General features: G+C 40.4%; 2 protein-coding genes across 2 annotated transcripts; one reads left to right on the top strand and one right to left on the bottom strand.

Annotated features, from left to right (window-relative positions):
* Positions 1-476: 476 nt before the first annotated feature.
* On the top strand, positions 477-1,819 carry LOC104447214 (transcription repressor OFP15). The gene has a single exon (XM_010060982.3). The coding sequence runs from the start codon at positions 670-672 to the stop codon at positions 1,609-1,611; it is 942 nt and encodes a 313-aa protein (XP_010059284.2). The 5' UTR covers positions 477-669; the 3' UTR covers positions 1,612-1,819.
* Positions 1,820-17,311: 15,492 nt separating this feature from the next.
* Positions 17,312-18,458, bottom strand: LOC104447202 (transcription repressor OFP6). The gene has a single exon (XM_010060973.3). It carries the CDS (start codon positions 18,362-18,364, stop codon positions 17,750-17,752), a length of 615 nt encoding a protein of 204 aa, XP_010059275.1. The 5' UTR covers positions 18,365-18,458; the 3' UTR covers positions 17,312-17,749.
* Positions 18,459-21,545: the final 3,087 nt, after the last annotated feature.

The following is a 21,545-nucleotide window of genomic DNA, read 5'->3' on the forward strand; positions in this document are numbered from 1 at the left end:
CCAAGCTGGGTCCCAAGCACCTCATCCGAGCCCCCAAATTAGGGTTATTAAATCCTACCCTAGGATCGCAACCGTACGACCGTGGCCGCGGCAGATACCTTGGTCTCAACCGCCCACCAATGGCGATCTCGCGACTCCAATTGAAGCTGTTCCAAGACAGACAGAAAGAAAAAACACAAAGCTCGTGCCCTGTTCCTTCTCTAATGGCGTCGAAATCGAGTCGATTTCATACGTACTAAGCTCACCTAAAAGACCATATGCTCAAGGTCAATTTTGCTGTTCACGTATCGTGGTGTCCTCTTGATTTTTTATCAGACATTGAGCGAGAGAGATGTATTTATTATTCGACATTTAGATTAGTGAAGACAACGATCCAATTCTATGTGAGCAGTATTCAAACGGGATTTGCATTTCCAAAAATAAAGGACCCCACCAGTCCCCCTCCTCCTCCCATCGCTTCAAAACTTCACCCAAAACTCCCCTACTTGTCTCCTCTCTTTAAAATCTCTCCTTCAATTCTCTCTCTCTCTCTCTCTCTCTTTCTCCCTGCTACTGGCCATTAATGCCTGCATCACACGAAGTGGAAGAAGGCAGATCCGCAGCACCCTCCAAAGACCATCTGAATCCAAATCCAAATCCAACTTCAAACCCCGATTCCACCCGGAAAAGATGAAACTCCTCCCTCTCTCTTCCAAGAACAACCGCCACGACACGGTCCCCGACACGGCGACGTCGGCATGGCCGTGGCCTTACTGCCACCAGCCCCGCACCCTCTCCTTCCGCGACGCCAGCCCCATCTTCAAGACCATCAACTCCGCCTTCGTCCTCGACTCCCCCGCCGACCCCTCCGAACCCTCCTCCTTCCCGATCGCCGCCCCCGCCGCCGCCCCCTCGGAAGCGTCCCTTAGCTTCTCCACCGCCCCTTCCGAGCTGCCCGACGACGGCGGCGACGAGGAGGCCGGCGACGTCGAGTCCCTCATCCGCGGCGCCCGCTCCGAGGGCCGGCTCTTCTTCGAGCCGAGCCGGGGCGACACCAGCTCCATCCTCGCCGTCCGGCCGTCCCTGTCAAATGCGGAAGCAAATGAAGATGCTCGCGAGGCGAACGCGGAGGAGGAGGAGGAGAACGACGAAGATGACGTGGCGTTTAAGAAGGAGAAGGTGACGTTGCTGGCGATGGAGTCGAGAGACCCGTACGAGGACTTCAGGAAGTCGATGGAGGAGATGGTGGAGGCTCACGGAGTCAAGGGCGACGACTGGGAGTGCCTCGAGGAGCTCCTCTGCTGTTACTTGCGGCACAACGACCGGGACAACCACGGCTACATCTACGGCGCCTTCGTGGACTTGATCGTCGACGGCGATCGCCGCCGCCGCGGCGGTCAACGTCATCAATGCCGTCTCCCCGGCCACCAGTCTCCTTCGTCCCCGCTGTCCCTGTACAACACCTCGTCGTCCTCGCTGTCGTCCGCTTCGTCGTCGTCCCTGTCTGCCCGCTGCGTCTCCATCTCGGAGGCGGAGGAAACCATTACCGTGAGCACGCCATGCTCCTTGTCGGGAGCCTTTCTGGAAGTGGTGGAAGATGAAGGACAAACCTCTTCATCGGTCGTTGATTGATAGAATCGGTAGAAAAATCAATGTACGTATCCTGCATTAGGTCGCGGGCTATTTTTAACGATAGCCAAAAAGGATTTCGATTAGTCCCATCTGCCACGATCACCATCTCTCTCCCTCTCCCTCTCTCTCTCTCTCTCTCTCTCATTGTCCCATATTGACACGATGCTTCATCGTTAGATTAGTGAGTAATGAAATGTGATTAAGTGCATTTTGGAAATTCCTGTTACCATCTTTTTCCATTGCTAATGATCTTCTTGAGAATGCAGTACTTCTTCTCCACGCTCGTCACACGAACAACTAACATGGACCAACCGTATAGCTGGTGGTCCAAGGGGCATCATTGCGTCTCTGTATACGTTTCTGGCTTTCGTTTTCTTAAAAAAAAAAAAAACAAACACACACATGTTCCGATGGATTGCATCCGGTCCGAACGTTAGGGTTAATGATGTCTGGAAAATATCCAGATAGAGTCGACCGGATCATGCAAATGGGTCTTCCCCCTGAAAGTTCAAAGTTCATCCCGTACAAGGAGCTGGCTCAATCTATTTCCAGTAAAAAAAGGAGAAAGGCACACCAAGAAAATTTCACCGTGCGTTTGCATGGTCGATGTGATGTGTTGCTTTCACCGCACGGCCATCATCGCTAAAATCTTTGTAAAAAAATATGGGAAGGGAGGGAAAAGAGGAGAGGCAGAGAGTGAAAGAGATGGTCCAAATCTCTGACGCTCTTTACAAAGATTTTTATTATATATTCGATTGGTCCTTTTGCTTCAACGGCATCGCCAAATATTTATTACGCACTGATGAGAAAATTTACTGAGCTCCCTCTCTCCCCCCTCCCTCTTCAGCTAACCTGCCAGGCCTGGGATTATAATATTTAATGATCGCTGCTGTGCCACCGGGGGTGGCCAATCTTTCGTGCACCGCCGATCACGGACGTGCACGTGGACCCGCCCCGGAAGAGTCGTATCCACCCTTGGATCCGCGCTCGGGGAACGGGTACGACCGAGCCACTTTTGCGTACATTAAATCTAGGAGAACCGAAATCCGATCGTGCGGCGGAGAGGAGCCGAGACGCGGGATCATGCGGGAGATCGGGGCCGTTAAATTTGAAAATGGTTCGTTGTCGTCGCGAGGGTGAAAGCAACAGGCCAGCGCAGAGCTTTGGCGCGGTCCCGCCCGGTGAGCTCGGACCGCCACCCCCTTATTCATTTCCCCCCCTGCAAGCTGCAGATCCAGGGATGAATTGGGGGGTTGCGGTAAGGAAAAAATGTCTCTACTTGCCAAGTTGGGGGGTGTTGTGATGGCGAAATATGAAGGCCGGTACTTTCAGAAATACATGAGAAGTTTCATCGAGTGGAGAGCTCGTTGAGATTTTGTTTGAAATATGTACTCGTTTCAATTAAGGGGGTCAGGAAAGAACTAGTTTGAAATCGCGATGGATCGTACGACGCAATTTGAGAATCGAATCGTCTTGTGTCGGCAGCTTTCAAGACATGATTGGAAACTAAGGTTGACTCTGATGGATTAATTTTATAATGACAAATATTTCCAAGGCGATTCCGTGATTGGTCTATGGTTGGTCCAATTAGACCTTTTTGGTGTCGCTACATGAGTAGCACAAGAGTCGGGTGCGTTGTTTAGCACAAACTATGGCCAAAATGGCATATTAGGCATAGAATATTTGGGGCCGAGCTATAGGTTCTTATAAGGAAAAAAAATTATTTAAAAAATCATAAATCTATTGTACGACGATCACTGTAATTTTGAACTTTTCAATTTTGGCTTTGATTTGCCAATGTAGTCTTTACGGGAACAGAGGCAAATAGGAAAAAAAGTAAGAAGGAAAAAGGGAAAAAAGAAAGGGAAGGTAAAAGAAATCAAAAAAATTATAAATACCATCTACATCAGTGCCGATTGTATCATATTGGACAATCAGTATTTACATCAATGATTTCCGTTCAAAATTGATTGAAATAATTATAGTGGAAAATTATCAAAATATTTAGGATTAAATTGGTATAATTGAAAACTTTAAGACTGATTTACCATGCAACAAATTTTAGACATTTTGGACAATTATCAACACCCTTGTGCCTTATCAAAGAATATTAAACCCGAAATTTTTAAATCTTCTGTTTCCATAGAGGGTTTCCCCTACTCATGATGTAACTATAACTCCACACGAATCACGTACGACACAACCCAAATTCCAGGTGAATGGCCCCAACATAGGAAACGCCTTTCTCTACTAATCTCTGACTTTTATCGCTGAGATTCGGACGTACAAATGTAGATGATGATGTCAACATGTAGTTCCACGAGGTAAAATCGAACTCGAATAATCAAGCATAAGAGGAGAGGGGGGCGCTTCGAGCTGCCATTCAGCCTTTGCTATGGCTGCCGAAAGACGTCTAGCTAAAAACATTGGTATTATCTCTGCGTATTTTCCACTTCTTTTTCAATTTAGGGTCGTCTTCCTTTCGTTGTCATTCCTTGGTGTTCCTCCATTTGGACCTTAATTTTGCATGAGAAAGCCCCGGGGAAGGGGGGGGGACCTTCCCCAAGATGGTCCTCATCACTTCCTCTCTCTCTCGGGCAGACACGAGCACGAGATGACGGTTCGGATAGATTAAGGAGAGAAGGACGTTTTCTCAGTAGGGGAGGAGAATGTCGCTGCCAGCAATTTATTGTAGTGGGCGCGAAGAGAGCGAGGCCTTTCTTTGTATTCGACCTCTCTTTTGATCCCTCGAAATCTTTGGCGCCCTCGCCGAAAAGGGTTAAAAATACGAAGCCTTCACTCCCTGTCGAATCTCCCGATCCTCTCTCTCTCTCTCTCTATCCTGTCATTAGTCGTGAGAGCGAGGGAGATTAGTCGAGAGCACTTTCAATGGAAAACGATGAACCATGTCCTGATCTGCTTAGGGACTTGTCAGGCGCCGTCCGTTCTTTGCAAATTACAAGAGGGAGACCTTGAAGAAGACAAGGGTCTTTCCACTAAAGTGCATTTGTTTCCTTTTTATCATCTTTGAAATAGCGTTACAACACCAAATGGGAAGATAACGAAAGGGGGAAGAGATTCGATTACGACTTTGTCGAATAGTGTTTCATGAATACCGGGTGATCGATACTGTGGATATCGAATTTTGATTTTAATAATATGCTTAATAAGTACCTTGAAATATTATTTAATGTAATCCGTTGTGTCAACATTCAATGAAGACTCCTAAAATAATGGGCATGATCATGTGAATTGCCGAAACATTATTGTCAACGAGGGTCCTCTCTTCGAGACAAATTATTATATGATAAGATTATTTTATATAAATTTATATATATAATACCTGAGCTAATAAGATTCTGGTCAAAAGCGGCGAAGCTTCTAAACCTTGTGCCCCGGCGCATTTTCCTAATCTCATCACCTTAATCAATGCAAATCCCAAGTTTAATACAATTTGCTTGTGGGTTGATTTGCCAATTTATTAAATCTACCGTAATATAAAAATGGTGTTTTTTTTTTTTTTTTTTTTAGCTTCCCGGTTCCTGCAGACATTAATTGTCGTTTCTGACATTGAAGATAGTTCACATTTTTTTACGTATTTGTGACTTTTCATGGGTTTTAGCAGTTCGATAATTAATGATCTTGAGGGCTCGGAAATTCTTGCCATGTTTTGCTATGTGGGGAGATATCTTTTTGGGTTAGGTTAAAAAACCTCACTTAAAACACTACAAAGATCAAAGTCAGAGAACTCCAAATGGTGCAGTTTTGAAGCTCGACCGATTATAGGGATGATGAAGATTGGTTTTCTAATTTGATTTACTGAGAATCAGCTTTCAATTTATTATTAAATTGCATGTTCAAGCATTCAAACAAAGTATGTCACAATATTTAAGATATATTTGTATTTTCATGTATTCCATTTCAAATGTCCTTGACGTGATTCTAAACCTTTCATGTCCATCTCCATCCATCATGGAATGTTTAGTGACCAATTGAACTTGATACTAGAAGTTTAGTGTCATTTATATAATCATCACCTATTTTTCTTGGAAAAACAGTGAATTGGATCATACCCTTTTTGAGATACCTATTTAAAAGTAAAGATGTTTCTTTGTGATATGAAACGTAAATATGAGATTGAACAACAATTGCATATATTGAAAGAAATCTAAACTTGAGTATGGTTGGTTGATTTGAGAGTCGCAAGTTTATATATTTCATGTCATTCATAACATGAAAGAGTATGTCTATCACATAAAAAAGACAACGACATGACCGTGGAATTTGAAGACACGGCAGTGCTTGATATCTCTATACCTATAAACCATGAAAAGCATATTCAAATTTTTTTTTTTTTTTTTTTTGGTGTAAAACTTTATATTTCAGATAGTGAAATTCATTAAACCAATCATTTTTGTTCCTCAATATTGTATGTTCAAAAACGATGAGTACCGCTAGTAATTTGCTGATTGAACAGATGGCTCGCCTGTTTAGGATTCGAACATGGGATTAGGAAAAAAAAAAAAGACATCCTTAATATCCCCATTGGTCTTGTTGTGCCTCAGCTCAGACAGACAAACCGGCATTGGAGACAATTAATCTCCGGGCTATAGCTTGTCAAAACCTGGGAAAACCCAATCACATTTAAATCTTCCTTTTCGCAATTAAGTGGCTATTAACCCAAGACCATGTTGTCCCCATTAATAAGCTCTTCTGTTACCGAGAAACATCGAGAAAATCCGTGTTAAAATTTGATGTGCGACAAAACGGCATCGGGCTCGGTGTGACCTGCTTTTCTCTAAACAACAATGTCTGATTAAGCATTAATTATGCCTCTCTAAAGGCCCGTAAATACGACATGATCCGGAGCAGTAATCTCAATGAGATGAACATGTGCCGTCCTCAGTTTTGATTTGCAAATCCGGAGGCACTTGATAGATGTAATAGAGGGTTTAGGCTAGTCTTCACATTCGGTGAAATAAAAGACGAATTTGCATCTGATGCGAGCTTATTTGACCGATGGGAAGACCAAGTTAGTGTGCTTTTCCCCCTCTTGGACAGAGAGCAGTGCTTGACGTGGGTACAGTTGAATATGTGTGAATCTAGAAGAAAATGTCTTTCCTATTGGAATGCTAAGGATGCCAAACCGTCATAATCCCAAGATCTGGTTGGATTATGCAATAATTGTAGCTACCAAATTAATGGCTATAATTCATTGCATTGCTCGTGTAATGAATTCTCCTCAAAGATAACAAGATGAATTGGGGAATTTTTTCAACAAAAAAAAAAAGGAATTGGGGATTTACCACTATGAAGGTAGGTTTCCAAGGGATCATTTCGTTGATTATAAGATACGTTTAGTTCAGTATTTTGAAAGTCCATTGGGAAAATGCAAGGTAGTTTAACCTAAAAGACTTTAGGCAAATGCAAAAGCCGTTTGGTAAACTATACTTTGAGAAACAACTTTAAGAGAAATGCCGTTTGGTAGAAAACACATTTGAAAAGCTCTTTGCGTGATTAATATTAGTTTTTTTTTAAATTCATTTGTTTAAAATTGAAAAAATTAATGTATGCAACTTTTTAAATATAAATTTTGACAACAATACTAAAAAAATCAAATACATATATATATTTTTTTAAAAGCAAACTCTTCATCCAAATTTTTTAATTTTTATTTTCTTAAAATTGAGAAAAAATAATGTATGCAATTTTTAAATATAAATTTGACAATAATGCTAAAAAATAAAATATACACACGCGCACCGTCGGTTCTCAAGCCTTAAACACGTGCTCCTCGACATTGCTTTTGCTAATTCGAATTGAAGGGTAATATAAATTCAGGACGAGCATGACCAAAGTTCGATGAAAAAGTTGAATTTCACGAGATGACTCTTCCAATCACCCAAATTCGACACTATATCAACCATACATGTAACAAACACACATGCAAGAGCAGCAAAGGACCCCCAACTTGCCTCTAGACCACACGAACGGCGGTACACGGCGGCGAACATGGCGGTCGGACGGCGAGCGACGGCGACTCCCGATTAAAAGACCAAATCCTCCGTAGGAATTTTTTAATTTTTATTTGTTTAAAATTGAAAAAAAAAAAAAGTGTATGCAACTTTTTAAATATAAATTTGAAAATAATGCTAAAAAATCAAATACATATATATAATTTTTTAAAAAAAAAAAAAAAGACAAAATCCTTCAATGGAATTTTTTAATTTTTATTTGTTTAAAATAGAAATAAAAATGTATGCAACTTTTTAAATATAAATTTTGACAATAATGCTAAAAAAAATCAAATACACACACACACACACACACACACACACACACACACACACACACACACACACATAATTAAAAAAAAAAAACCAAATCCTTCGTCAAAATTTTTTAATTTTTATTTGTTTAAAATTGAAAAAAAAAATAATGTATGTAACTTTTTAAATATAAATTTGAAAATAATGCTAAAAATCAAATACATACATATATATATATATATATATATATATATATATATAATTTTTTTTTAAAAGACCAAACCCTTCATCAAAATTTTTAATTTTTATTTGTTTAAAATTGAAAAAAATAATGTATGCAACTTTGAAAATATTAATTTTTACAATAATGCTAAAAAATCAAATATATAAATAATTTTTTTAAAAGACCAAAATATATTTAATTTTTTTAGCATTTATATAAATTTGATTTTTTTAGCATTATTTTGGCATTTAAAAAAATAATAATGAGGGCAAAATAAGAAATTTGAAGAATGAGTGATGATATTTTTGGAAAAAAAAAATAAGTTTCAACATTTGGCCAAATGCTAAAAGTTCAAAACTAATCCCTATTAACATTGGGCTTTCAGTTTTTCCAATATTGACTTTTACTTGAAAGTTATTTTAAAATGATTACCAAACGGTCGAGCATTTCTCCAAGGAGTTTTAGAGGCTAAAACCTCATTGGAAATGCTGAACCAAATGCATCCTGAACCACATTTACCATTGGGTATTTCCTCTCCTCTTCTTTTATCTCTCTTTTTTACATGATTATTATTAAAATATGGTATCGGAGCAAAACATGATCTTAAGGTCAACTCCGTTGTCAATGCTTCCTCTTGTTTGTTGGTGACTAAGAATCCAAGTTCTTTACTGTTGTCGCAATAGCACACTGCTATAAGTCTGTTGTAAATTATTTTTCTACAATGTTATTCTTCGGACCAATCTCTTTTGGTGGTTCCTATAGCCTATGATTTGTTCTACACCATATGAAATTGCTTTTATTTAATCAATATTTAGAACAGACACAAATTTCCTTAAGATGATGCATAATTAGCTTATGACATGTTCTGCACCATCCGGAATTTTTTTGTTCTTTTTTTGGGTGTAATCAATGTTTAGAATGAACACCGATTTCCTTAGGATGGTGCAAAACACATTTTATTTCTTGAAGATGGTGCATAACATATCATAGGCTACAGTAACCACTAAGAGAGAATGCTTCGAAGATTAAAATTGCAAATGAGAAAAAGAAAAGAAAAAGAAAAAAGAAGCAATTCATAATGGGCTGCTGGCAATGCATTATTGCAACAACAATGAAAAATTTAGATTCTTAGTTACCAACAAACAAGTGCAAGCATTGACAATGAAGCCAACCTTAGGATCGCATTTCACTATGATACATGTTTTAACTATGATCATATATAGAAGAGAGATAAAAGAAAAGAAGAGAAATATCCAACGACTAACATGGTTTAGACAACGATCAAGAGAATAATCCCTTGGAAGCTTATCTCCACGGTGGTAAATCCCTGATTCATCCTAATACCTTTGGGAGGATTCGTTACTCTTTAATAGAGAGCAATACAATGGGTTACAGTCATTGATCTGGTAGCTACAGGTATTGCACAACCCAATCAGATTTCCTACCGTGTTAGGATTAGGACGATCTGGCATCCTTGTCGTTCCAACACATCTGTGAAAGGGAAGAAAGGCTTGGATCCGAGGGCTTTACATTGGGACCTAGGGAGATCACGCTCCACTGCCCAAAACAGAACAAAAAGTGGGCCCCTGGATTGGGCTCGTGAACATTCGCGTAGAGGTTCAGGTGCTGCTCGACAATCAGAATGGCATTAGAGGCCATTTGATCTTGATCTTGATCTTGATCTACTCGTGATATAGAAGCCCCTAGTACATTTAAAAGCGGCCGCCGTGCCCAACTCGACCCCGTCGACATTTTGTTCCCTGTCTATCACGGCAGTTCGCCGTCTTGACGCAATTGGCTAACTGCCAGAGCTCGAGACAACTCCGTAGCCAAGCCGTCGTTAGAAGTTGAGTTTTAACTAATTAGGCTAATCCTCTCTGGGTTACGATTGTTGGTACACTACTTCAAATATGGAGGAGTATTTTCGTAGTAAGAGTGAGCAACGCCAAGAGACTGAATCGAGAACCACCTAAACCAAACCAAACCAGGTGGTTTTGGGGAGTTCCTAGGAGCATTGGTTGATTTCCGATTTCAAAAAATTGAAATTGATGATTTTTTATTCGGTCTTAGTTTTGAGGGGATTAGACCAATGATTTTTTTTTTTTTTTCCTTTTTCATTTCCATGCAAAATTCTTTCCCTTCTCTTCTCGCGTGTCCTGCTCTCCTCCTTCTTCCTTTCCTGATTCCAAAGGAGTATTATTCGTAAATCAACCGAATTCATTGGACCTCTCGAAAACCGGGTTTGATCTTAGGATCAGGCAGTCTGCTCTTTGGTTTCAAAAATTGAAAATCGATCCTTTTGATCAAGTGTCCAATTCATGAGTGAGTCAGACTGCATTGGGAACTGATCCCGCTATTCGTAAAGAAAATGTCCCACCCGTTGTTTCAATTTTGTTTCTAATATGGAGACGTCTGCGCTTCAATCCATAGAGGGGGCTAGGAGCAGTGGGGACCGTACCGACCTTTGCTGCAGCATTAAGGCCGTGCGTGCGGATGCTGCAGGATCGCCGCAGCAACCGCAATAAACTCGGCCCGATTCGGCCAAGAAGCCGAGACAAGCCCTATATTTTTCAGCTCAAACAAGTGAGACAAAATTCATTTAAGACCCACGTCATCATGACTCTGCGCGCAGCCCCTGAACTTTTAAATTCTCAGACGGCCCATCATCAATATTTTCTCGATGAGTCGTGAGATCTTGGCTCATCGAGTGCCCTCTGGAGCGATCTGATTCTGATCTCTAGCTATTTAAAGCCAGGGACCGATCCCACGTTAATTGAATTCGACGGCCACTTGCGTATCCGATCGTGAAGAACTTTCAATGTGGATCTGCTTTGCTTCCAAATCTCCCTCCACTTTCTCTCTCTGTGGCTAGACTTTACTAGTCCTATTGATCGTTGAGTTATATCGGGCCAGTCGATCTCCGTTGAGGAATTGCGTGTTGCTGTGACGATGCTCGATAGTTGCTCTCGGGGTAATTCCTGGACATGCGAAATAAATGGCTCTTGGACTTGGTTTTTCTGCACTCCGTAAGTACTACATAATTCCTGAAAGTAATTTCTATCCTATGCTTTATCGGGCATTGTTCTTTGCTCGCAGGTAGAGAGTTCTAGACCTCTTCTAGGCCCAGGAAAATTCGCCTAATACATGGGCCGGTTACGACGAGTCAAACAACATTTGAGGCTTGGACAGGAAGTTCGGCCCACAAGGGAAAAAGGACTTGGACGTTTCGAACGAGTCTTGTTAGTAAGTGCTCAGGATACTTGCCAAAAACAGTTATTAAAACAATGTTTTGATTTTCAATGCTCCAATTACTCATATCACGAGATAAATAGTGCATTGCTACTGAAATTTGTTTGCTTATTAGAGATCTTTAATAAGTATGAGAGAGAGCACTTATTAACAAAATCCTTGTTCAAATACCCAATAAAAGATCCACCAATATCGATGAACCAAATCTTGCTATACATGTCCTCTTGAAAGCTCTGATATTCATCCAATCTACATTACACTGCAAGTGCAAGCACATACCATTTGGCACGGTCAGGTAGTTAGAGTGCTCCCAAGAATTCATTTAGGAGAAAGAAAGAGCTTCAGTGTCACTCTACAAGACATATGCACGGCTTTCCAATATGCACAGGAGCACCGAGTCCATGACAACAAAATGACCACAAAACACTCTCGATTGGGCTTATCTTGCCGATGCAAATCTCGTATCCTTTCGTGCCGGTCTTTGTACGAATGTCCCGGTAATATCTATCTAAATTTCCAAAACATGCCACATTCTCATGGACTGATGAATGGAGACACGGATAGAGAAAGAAGCTCATCCTACTTTGTCACTAATGAACTGGTAGTGCGGGCCAATCTCAACGCCCTAGGCCATAGAGGAGTTCGCATCCTTGTCTAGGGGACCAAGGCATGATGGGAGCCTTTTGACTGACCCTCAAGTCAAAAAGAAAACTTCTCTGAAATTCATGGCTTGGACGGGCTTAGAGCTTACTCTACTTCCTCCGACCGCCGGCCGCCGGGACCACGCAGAAGTTGGCGTTTAGGTTTCGCTAGTGCTTTAGGATTTGCTTAGGTTGGTACGGTCAACGAGACCGGACGACAGATGCGGCTCGATTCTCAAACGAACATGGAATGCTTTGCAGAAAAGAGGAGGAGCGCTGCAGCCTCTTATGATTACCTGTTGTCTTGATTTGGTCCTTTTGAGGTCGTCCTTTAGGGACGGGGCCGGGACCCCTTTTTTGTGCGGATTTCAGATTATCTTCGTCCTTAGAGAGAAAGTAAAGATGTGGGGCGGTTTTGCTTTTTGGACTTTAGCCTTTTAGTGGTCCTTTCTAATCTCTTCTTAATAAGATTGCTTTTTTGCTCTTTTTTCCCCTTATTAGTACAAAAGATAGTCGAAAAAGACTAATTTTAATGGCTCCCACATTGAAGTTAATCAGATGAATCAGGTCGTTAATCACAACTTTTCATAACGTGAATCTCTCGAAAATTTAGGATTATAACCGCACATGGCCAGTGGATCATGGTCTACATGCGTATTTTCCCTTGACGTGGCAATGGAGCTCGACTATTTGCTTAGGATGTACAATTTTCCGTGGAGGGCTGCTCTTTAAGCACTTCTACACACGTATCATGCCTTCCTTCTCGCGAAATGACTCCTATACTATGAGGAGAAAATGTTAGACAAAAACTAGCGATTCTAATCATGTATTGAAGAATAAAATCCAAGCATAAATTAGAATCATATGCAAAAAACAGGATCAAAAATAAATCTGACCTCTAACCATTGCTCGAGTTTGTTTTCATAGGAAATTCACGAAAATTTGCCGGTTATTTGATGACGATTATGGGCACACTCCACTAAATCAATCCCCTCGCATACTGATAGTATATTTCCGAATGAGGGTTTGGCTCAAATCCTATGATGCCCTTACAAAATGATCAATTTTTATAAATTGTATTCCATCAAAACGGTTTTCAAATGGACGGTCGTCACAAAAAAATATACACATGAAAACTCTATAGTAAAATAGACGTTCCTCAAAAGTGAAATATGGGTCAATATCAATGAATTAGTTTTTACTTTAAAAACCATGTCCCTAAAAATGTGGGATTACCTTTTAGACAACAAAAAATGCAATCGAACATGATTTTTGTGAAATTGAATCACTAAAGCACTCCTATCGGGTATTTCAACTCGAGAATACCCTGACCAGAAAAAAAAAAAAAAAAATCAAGATTAATTTTTTTTTTTATCGTGGACCAAAATGGCTCTCCAAATTAATTCTATCACATGGTTTGCAATAACCTTGTAATATCGACTCCCATTTGTAAAGTGCGAACTACTCAATAAAACAAAAAATAAACAAAAATCTTTTACACAAAAAGGGTACTTCTGGATCAAAATGACTTAAGTAAATAAAAAACACTTAATCAAAATTCACGTCTATTTTCTCTTTTTTCGTCTGGCCGTCCTTTCATTCCGCTGTTGCTACTTCATTATTTTCTTTGCTCTTTCGCTTTGTTCACAAAGATGCCGACCACTACACACACAAAAGCTAAGGGACGGAGGGAGAGAGAGAGAGAGAGAGAGAGAGAGAGAGAGAGAGAGTAAAGTGGACGATAAAGCTTCTTTTACTGGGAGCAGTAAACGAGAACTCAGGAAGCCATCGTGCTCAGTAGATTTAGATTTTGTACCCAGAAACTGGTCCCGACTAAAGAACAAGTTGACATAATTCTCGTCTTTTGTCGTACCAATAAACCAGAAGCGGAGTTTTCATTTTTCTTTTGACTGCGTTTATGTGCATTGGCTTTTGCAGCTCGCTTGCCACATTTCCATAATTGCACAGAGAGAGAGGGAGAGAGAGAGAGAGAGAGAGAGTCACTGTTCTCCTTCTTCAATGGGCTTAAATGAAAGGGGCTCTCTCTCTCTCTCCCTCCACTAAACTATCATGAAGATTCCCTGCGCTTCATTTGACTAACGCTCGAAACTAGACAGCAAATGCATTTAATTTAATTTATTACCAGACAACTGCATTATAAGTGCTGTAATGATACAAGGGTTTTGTCCACAAGCGTGGGAGGCAATAGTTGGACACATGATTAACGATACTTTGTCATTTTCGATATGTTATCACTCCTTAATATGTATAGTAAGTTTATTGGAAATATCCTTTTAACTAACATGTTTAATCAATATCCAGAAAATACTCATTAACAAGATCCATCATATTAAATGAAAAATAGAAGGCCAATAGATGGGGTTTTACTTGATATATGTGGGCAGAACTAATTTTATATGCATGAATAGAATCGGCAGAGGAAAAACATGAGTAACTTTATTTTTGAGAAAAATCAAAAGGATAAAGAAGAAGATGGAGTTCTTTTGGGTAACTTTATTAACAAGCGCGTCAAAAGACTTCTATAAAGTTAAGTCTATGCGCTCCTCTTAGGGCAAAAAAAAGTTGGTCCTTAAATTTTTCAGTGCCTTATGAAAAGTGATAAAAGTGCACGTATTTTTACTAACTCTAATGTCTTGATCAGCGTGTGTTGAGAACAGTTGTTAGTCAAGCTCCTTTCTGCTAAGCACACTTTAATTAATGGACAGAGGCTATTGTTTAAAGCAGTCGATGCAGCGATTTTGTCCTTTTTCTTAAGCACGCATGGTGGGGGGATTAAAGTATTGTCGAATGCTGGGTTGGACCGCTTGGAAAATCCCCTAGGGATTTAGAGTACACTCCTTAAAATAACACGAAAATGACAGAAGCTTTGGCGCTCGAAGCTAATTCTCATGAATGAAGCCAGTGGAGGATCCGCCCGTTTTCTTAATCTATTATTTGGAAAGTTCTATTACCTGACAAGAGATGCCATTTCTTCTCTTTTTAATCGAGTTCACGCACAACTAGGAAGCCCATAATCATCGTCTGCAACGTTACTTATTTACTCGATTACCCCTGAATTAAAAAGTTGGATGTAGTTGGCCTAAGAACTCTACATCACGTGTGATCTTTCAAAAAACAACAAATTGAAATGATCTATTCAAATTGTACCAACTGCGCATTAACTGCTCAAAGTCGAGCCAAAAATATGGACGCATCGTCTCATTCAGCTTGGTATTTCATGAGCCTACGGACAATTATTTCAAAGGAATGCACCTAAAATGCTAATGGCTTTTAGGATTTCATGTTTAATTGTCAATGACAATAAGTTGCAGCACAAGGACAAATTGCATTGCAGTTGTGGCAGTAGGGTTGTCATTTTTTATTTTTTATTTTTGTAGTCGTCTCCAATGCATCTAATGCCAATGGTGACAGCGTTGGAAAATGCAGAGCCAGTCCCCAAACGCATGACATCCTCATTTAAGGGCATTCAAATCGATTGTCTCTTGCAAGCACCATTCAAATCCCGATGCCTAGCTTTTCCCACAGGACGTTCACTTCGAAGCAAGCATCGTCTTTGCCATGGCGTTTGACCAGTCCCACCTTGGGCTCCTACAGTCCAGACCAACCCTCGCCGGTTGGCATCTGCCCGGCATGTTTATTTACATCTTTGAGATTATAGGTTTTCACGTAGTAGAATATCTAAGGTCACTAACAATCCGATACGCTTATATTTACGCAGCTAAAGTAAAACGTTCATAATTTTTACTCGATGGGTATCTGTTGTATTCATATATGATACTTTAGAGTATCTCCGGTATTGCTCTAATACCAAATTAAGAATAACGCGAAAAAGTGAAATTTTCTATATTTCAATATTTGTTCTTCAATTGCTTACTTTTACCAAAAAAAAAAAAATGTTTGTTCTTCAAAATTAGCAGCCGAAGAGTCTCGAACAATAATTGAAATTGCAGACTTGGGGGGTAAACTGGAGTGGCGGGGCCGATGCAGCTGGTGTCATGATGACCACCATGGAGAAACTCAACTGGTGTTACTAAATAGATGGCTCGATATCATGTCAAGAATTGGGATGATAGAAAAATGTAATATTCTATTTATTTGCAAGTGAAGATTACAAGAGTAAAGAGGCTCTTTTTTCTTCTTTTTTTTTCTTTTTTTTTTTCGTTTATTGGATCAAAGAGTAAATAGGCTTTACATGAGGCTATCTAAAGTAATAAAACAAGGAGCAATCAAGAAAAATATATAAAATTACGAAATATCCTAAATAAGGTATATATTGGCAAATCTGGGAGGGCTAACCTTGCCAGTTTCTGAGCGAGGGAGTAATCAAGAGAAATATATAGAATCACGGATTATCCTAAATAAGATTTATATTGGCAATCGCCCTTGGATCTAGGAGGGCTGACCTTGCCAGCTCCAAGCTTGGGAGCAATCAAGAGAAATATATAGAATCACCGAATTTCCTAAATAAGATATATATTGGCAACCGCTTTTGGATTTGGAGGACTGACCTTGCCGGCTTCAAGCGAGGTCACCTAGCGAGGCTCAACCTCATTGTAATCTAGCAATTGGTGAGCTTGACCCTTGCCGGCCCTTGCTTGTGGCCGGCCATCGAGGACTAAATTTGTGAAACTAAATGGTGTCATAATTAAATCGGTGTTTCTCTAATAGGTTTATGACTATTTTTGGTAATATTCGCTCTCTTTTTTTATAATTACTTGTACGTAGTAAAAGTGTAAATGAACTTATCGATGTAAGTTATAAGGTCTATATTGGCAACTACCCTTAGATCTAGAGGGGTGACTTTGTCGACTTCAAGCAAGGTTACCTGGCGAGGCTCGACCTCGCTATAATCGACTTCAAGCAAAGTCACCCTTGCCAGCCCTCGCCTGTAGGCAGCCCTCAGCGACTAAATTAGCCGAACTAAATGATTTCATGATTAAATCGGTGTATGTCTAATAGGTCTGTGATTATTTTAATAATATTCACTCCCTTTTTCTGTAATTACTTGTACGTAGCGAAAGTGTGAGTGTACCTATCGACGTAAGCGTACTGTACTCGGTTTGCCAGGGCAACCGGAGCGGTCACGGAGCTCTCGAGTGTCGATTCCTAGGAACCCTTGAGAACCAAACTCCAGATCGTATGCATCCACCTGACTAAAGTTTCGAATCTTTCTAAAACCGTATCAGACGAAACGGCTCTTCGACGCACACGTTACCCGTTCGAACGCCATCGTACAAGGATCACGCGCAGCGCACACGGGCCTATCAGATAGTCGCCCGACCATAAAGTCCCATTAATGCAGGAAAACAAAAGGGGGAAAGACGTCTAACCATCTCTCCCCCAACATCTCATTTCATTTCCTTTCCAACAAAAAACCAGAAGGAAAAACGAAGGTCGGCTTTAATGGCCGGCCTCCCGCAACACGCAGCTGACCATTTTCGGCGCTGTAATAATCACATTTGCATGCCAAACACAACACAAAGACCTCAAAATCCTAGAAAAGAAAAAAAGGGGAAAAGTCACAACAAAAACTAGTTCTACCTTACACATACAGACATACCTAACTTCGAGGTCAAACTAAAGCATCTTCCGCTAACGCTGTTAAACAGTTAACACACAGTTACACGGCGAGGCTGGTTTACAGAGCAACAACAACGCGACGGACTATCTCGTCGCTTTTTGCTCGGTAAACCGGTCTCGACGTACCGACGACGTCGCGTCGACCCGCCTGCTAATTAATACTCCCAGGACTTGTAAGCGAAGTGCAGGAGGGGGGAGTGGTGACCGGCGGCTGGGCGGTCGCAGAAGACGCCGTTCCAGATCTCGGTGAAGGCGCGGACGATGACGCCGTGGTAGTGTGGGGAGTTGAGCTGGAGGAAGCAGTTGAGGAGCTCCCGGAGGTCGTCCTTGGTGTAGATTTGGTTCTCCAGGATCATCTGCAGCATGGAGTGCCGGAAGTCCAGGTAGGGGTCGTGCGAATCCTTCTCGACCGCCACCCCCTCGTCGTCGATCCTCCCGAACCCCCGCACCGCCTTCGCCGAACGCGCCACGTCCGCCTCCGCGTCCAGCAGGTACTGCAGGGAGTGGTCAGCGGCAGCGGCAGCGGCGGCGGCGGGGGGGGAGTCGGCGGCGGTGAAGGAGGAATGGGAGTGGGAGCGGGAGAGGAAGCGCCTGTGGTGGTTGGCGGAGGAGGAGGAGGTAGAGGAGGAGGAGGAGGGCTTGGACTTGGAGCCGGGTTTGAGGAGGGAGTGGAGGAAGAGCCTGGGCTTCCGGCAGCTGCAGCCGACGTCGACGGCGACGGTGTTGAGGAGGACCCTCCTCCGGCTGCTGCTGCCGCCACCGCTTGACATTGTAGTAGCAGTCAGGGAGAGAGAGAGAGAGAGATTGGGGAGGAGTTTTGGGAGTCGGGAAAGGATGGATGAAAGAGAGAGGGGGAGTGTGCGAGTGAGTGTCGCATAAATAATCTGCAATCTGCCTGCTGCATGTGAAGACAGGGGAGATGGAGTGGGTCCCTCTCTCTCTCTCTCTCTCGGGTGCTATGATGACAGGGCTGTCGTTGTTCATCATGACAGTTTTATCTCGACTTCCCCTCCCGGACTCGCAACTCGCTGATTTCGACCCTTTTGTGGTATTCGAGAACTGGAGCCACCAACGTATCAATTCTCTACCCTCGACCACGTTATAATAATTCATAATTTACTTCAAGATTGGAATTATAACTCCACGATTTCCTAAAGAGGTTACCTTGGCTTGAGGCTTCCTTGGATTCTTGGTGTTGATTAATGAGTTGCCTCATCAAGAAAAGAAGCTTTCACTCTTACATTCCGGTATTTTTATGTACAGGTGCTCACGTACTTGCATTCCCAATTCTCCCTGTATTTTTGTCTTTTCTACCGAGAGAGGGAATACCCTTCTCTTTGTTTTACATTCCGGTAATTTCGAGATCCAGACAAGGACCGAAAGGAAACTTTTTAAGGAATTGTTTAGGTCTAATTTGAGTTATAACTCCTTAATTTCCTAAAGAGTCCTTTGGCCAATACCCTCTCTCACCATGCAAACACATTCCTAAATGGGTTCGAACTTGAACCTTCTCGAGAATAGCCAAAAGCCTCAACCACTTATAGGCGACGTCGGTAATGAGCTATGACAATCTTATAAGAAAATAGGATTTCGCTCATGCAATGATTAGTGTGATTAGCTAGATTTTGTATCGATGACTACATCATGGACCCACTTCAAATAACTACATCAAGAGCAAGAGCTAGGTAGCAAGGCTTTGCATGGTAACAAATCTGTTCTTTAGGATTTCTATACTTTTGTTCTCCGGAACCAAAAAAAAAACAAAAAAAACAGAAATCCATTTGGTAAAATTTTGGTGTGTTTGGTGACATTTCGTTTAAAAATTGTTTAAACGAAAATAGAAAAAATATTTCGCTTGAGGAAACAATTTTTTAACAAAAACGTGTTTGGTAAATCTGTTTGAAATATAAAAAGAATATAAACACGTTTGGTAAATTTGTATAATTTTTTTTTTTTTTTAATTTTTTTTTTTTTTTTTTATTTTTTTTCATTTTTTTCTTTTTTTTTTTTTTTTTTTTTTTTTTTTTTCTTCTTTTGGTGACAACCTCGCCTTGGCCGGGTGAGCTCAAGCTCGCCTAGCTCGGCGCGAGGTCGGCCTCGCCAGGGGCCAGCGGCGCTCCAGCGAGGTCGCCAGCCCTCGCCAGCCAAAGAAAAAAGAAGAAGAAAACAGAGAGAAGAAAATGGAAGAAAGAGAAAAATGTTAAAAGTGTTCAAAAACAAGAAACAAAATTTTGTTCCGAGATGTGTTTTGGGAACAAAAAAATAGATTTGGAACAAAAACATAAACAAATGTGTTTTGTTCCTTTTTTGTTCCCATGAAAAAAAAAACTATTTTTAAACAAAAAAGAAGTGAAAACAAACAGCCCTTTTTGTTCCTAGAAATAATTTCTCTATTTTTTTGTTCTGGGAATAGATGATAAACAAAAAAAAGTTGATTCTTGTTCTAGGAATAATTTTTAGAAATAAGCCAATTTTCTTTTTTCTTTTTCTTTTTTCCTCTCTTTTGCCGTGGCCACCTCTAACCGCTCGGAGCCACTGCCGACTGCCGCCTGCCGCCTACGCCCACTCGCCACCGCCGCCGACCACCCACCATCACCGCCGTCGCTAACCGCCGACCGTAGCGAGACGGGCGGCCATGGGAGGTGGCGGTCGATGGGCTATGCGGTGGCGGTCGGCGATGTGATCCCGGCGGCTGGAGTCGTGCGATGGCAAAGAAGAGCGTGACGAACGGCCGGTGGTCGGTGGTCGGCAATCCATGAGCAAAAATAAAAAACAAATAAATACAAAAAAAAATTTGTTTCTATTCTTTTTATATTTTAAGAGTAGAAATTTTGTGTAATTACTAAACACCTTATTTTACTCAAAATTGTTTCTCGGAGTAGAAATATAAAAGAATTATTTATGAAAAGAAACTGTTCCCCAACCAAGAAGCATTACCATGCGCGCCCCAAATAGCTAAGTAGTAGATCTCAAAATGGATCAAAAGTTCTAAGTCTTGTTTACAGAATAGGCAAAACATTTTTTCATAGAAGTGCAATTAAACCTTTCATTGAATAGTGCATATTGCTACACGTCATGTAGAAATTGCATTCACGGCATCTTTAACTTGCACTTTCATGATATAATTTCGAGGATTTAAATGCATCTTCAAATAGAGGTTTAGGACATAATTGAATCATTTGAAAGGTCTAAACATTAATTGCACTCTTCGCTAAAGGTTTATGAGTTTGATCAAACCATTTGATTAATATTTTTGGACTTGATTCCATTCCTTACTCAAGAGTGGTGCAATTTTCTCAACAAGGGCTAAATACTATTTTGGAAAATAAAATGTTATTCCTACTTAGATGATGCAGCACGATCTGGGTAACTCTTTTTTCCTATATGGTGATTTTATTTGTTTCATTAACCACCTATATCTTTTAAATTTTAACGTGAGAATCAAAAAGGCTACATTTAGCAATCAAGTAAAATTTAGGATACAATAAAATTTATTATACCCCGCATTTGGTACCTATTCAAGATTGAATAAAGTTTGATATAATGAGATATAAACCATATAAAATTATCCCATAGGGATGTAGGGTAAATGTGGATAGAATTTCTAACATTTACAATAGAAAAGTTATTTTTCTCGAATAACAATTTTTTAAATTAACAAAATTAAAGTTATATTTAAATATAAATAATATTTGAATTCTAATAAAATAAATCCAAAATAACAAAAAATAACAACTGAGTTATTTTAATTTAATCTTATTTTTATTTATATATTCGAATTTAAATATATTTATAGTATAAATTTAATATTTAAAATATATATTTATTTATTATATATTTTATGTATTTTAGTATTTTAGGTATATCAATATAGTTTACTCTTTAATAAATTTTATTAAATAATGATTGAAAGGAAAAAATAATTAAAAAATAAATGAAAATAAAAGGCAA

This window comes from Eucalyptus grandis, chromosome 6 (assembly GCF_016545825.1).
Source record: "Eucalyptus grandis isolate ANBG69807.140 chromosome 6, ASM1654582v1, whole genome shotgun sequence".
In the NCBI taxonomy this organism is placed as follows: Eukaryota; Viridiplantae; Streptophyta; class Magnoliopsida; order Myrtales; family Myrtaceae; genus Eucalyptus; species Eucalyptus grandis.

Bases quoted from the DNA above. Each gene is read 5' to 3' on its own strand.
- LOC104447214 (XM_010060982.3), top strand. From the start codon at position 670: ATGAAACTCCTCCCTCTCTCTTCCAAGAACAACCGCCACGACACGGTC.
- LOC104447202 (XM_010060973.3), bottom strand. From the start codon at position 18,364: ATGTCAAGCGGTGGCGGCAGCAGCAGCCGGAGGAGGGTCCTCCTCAAC.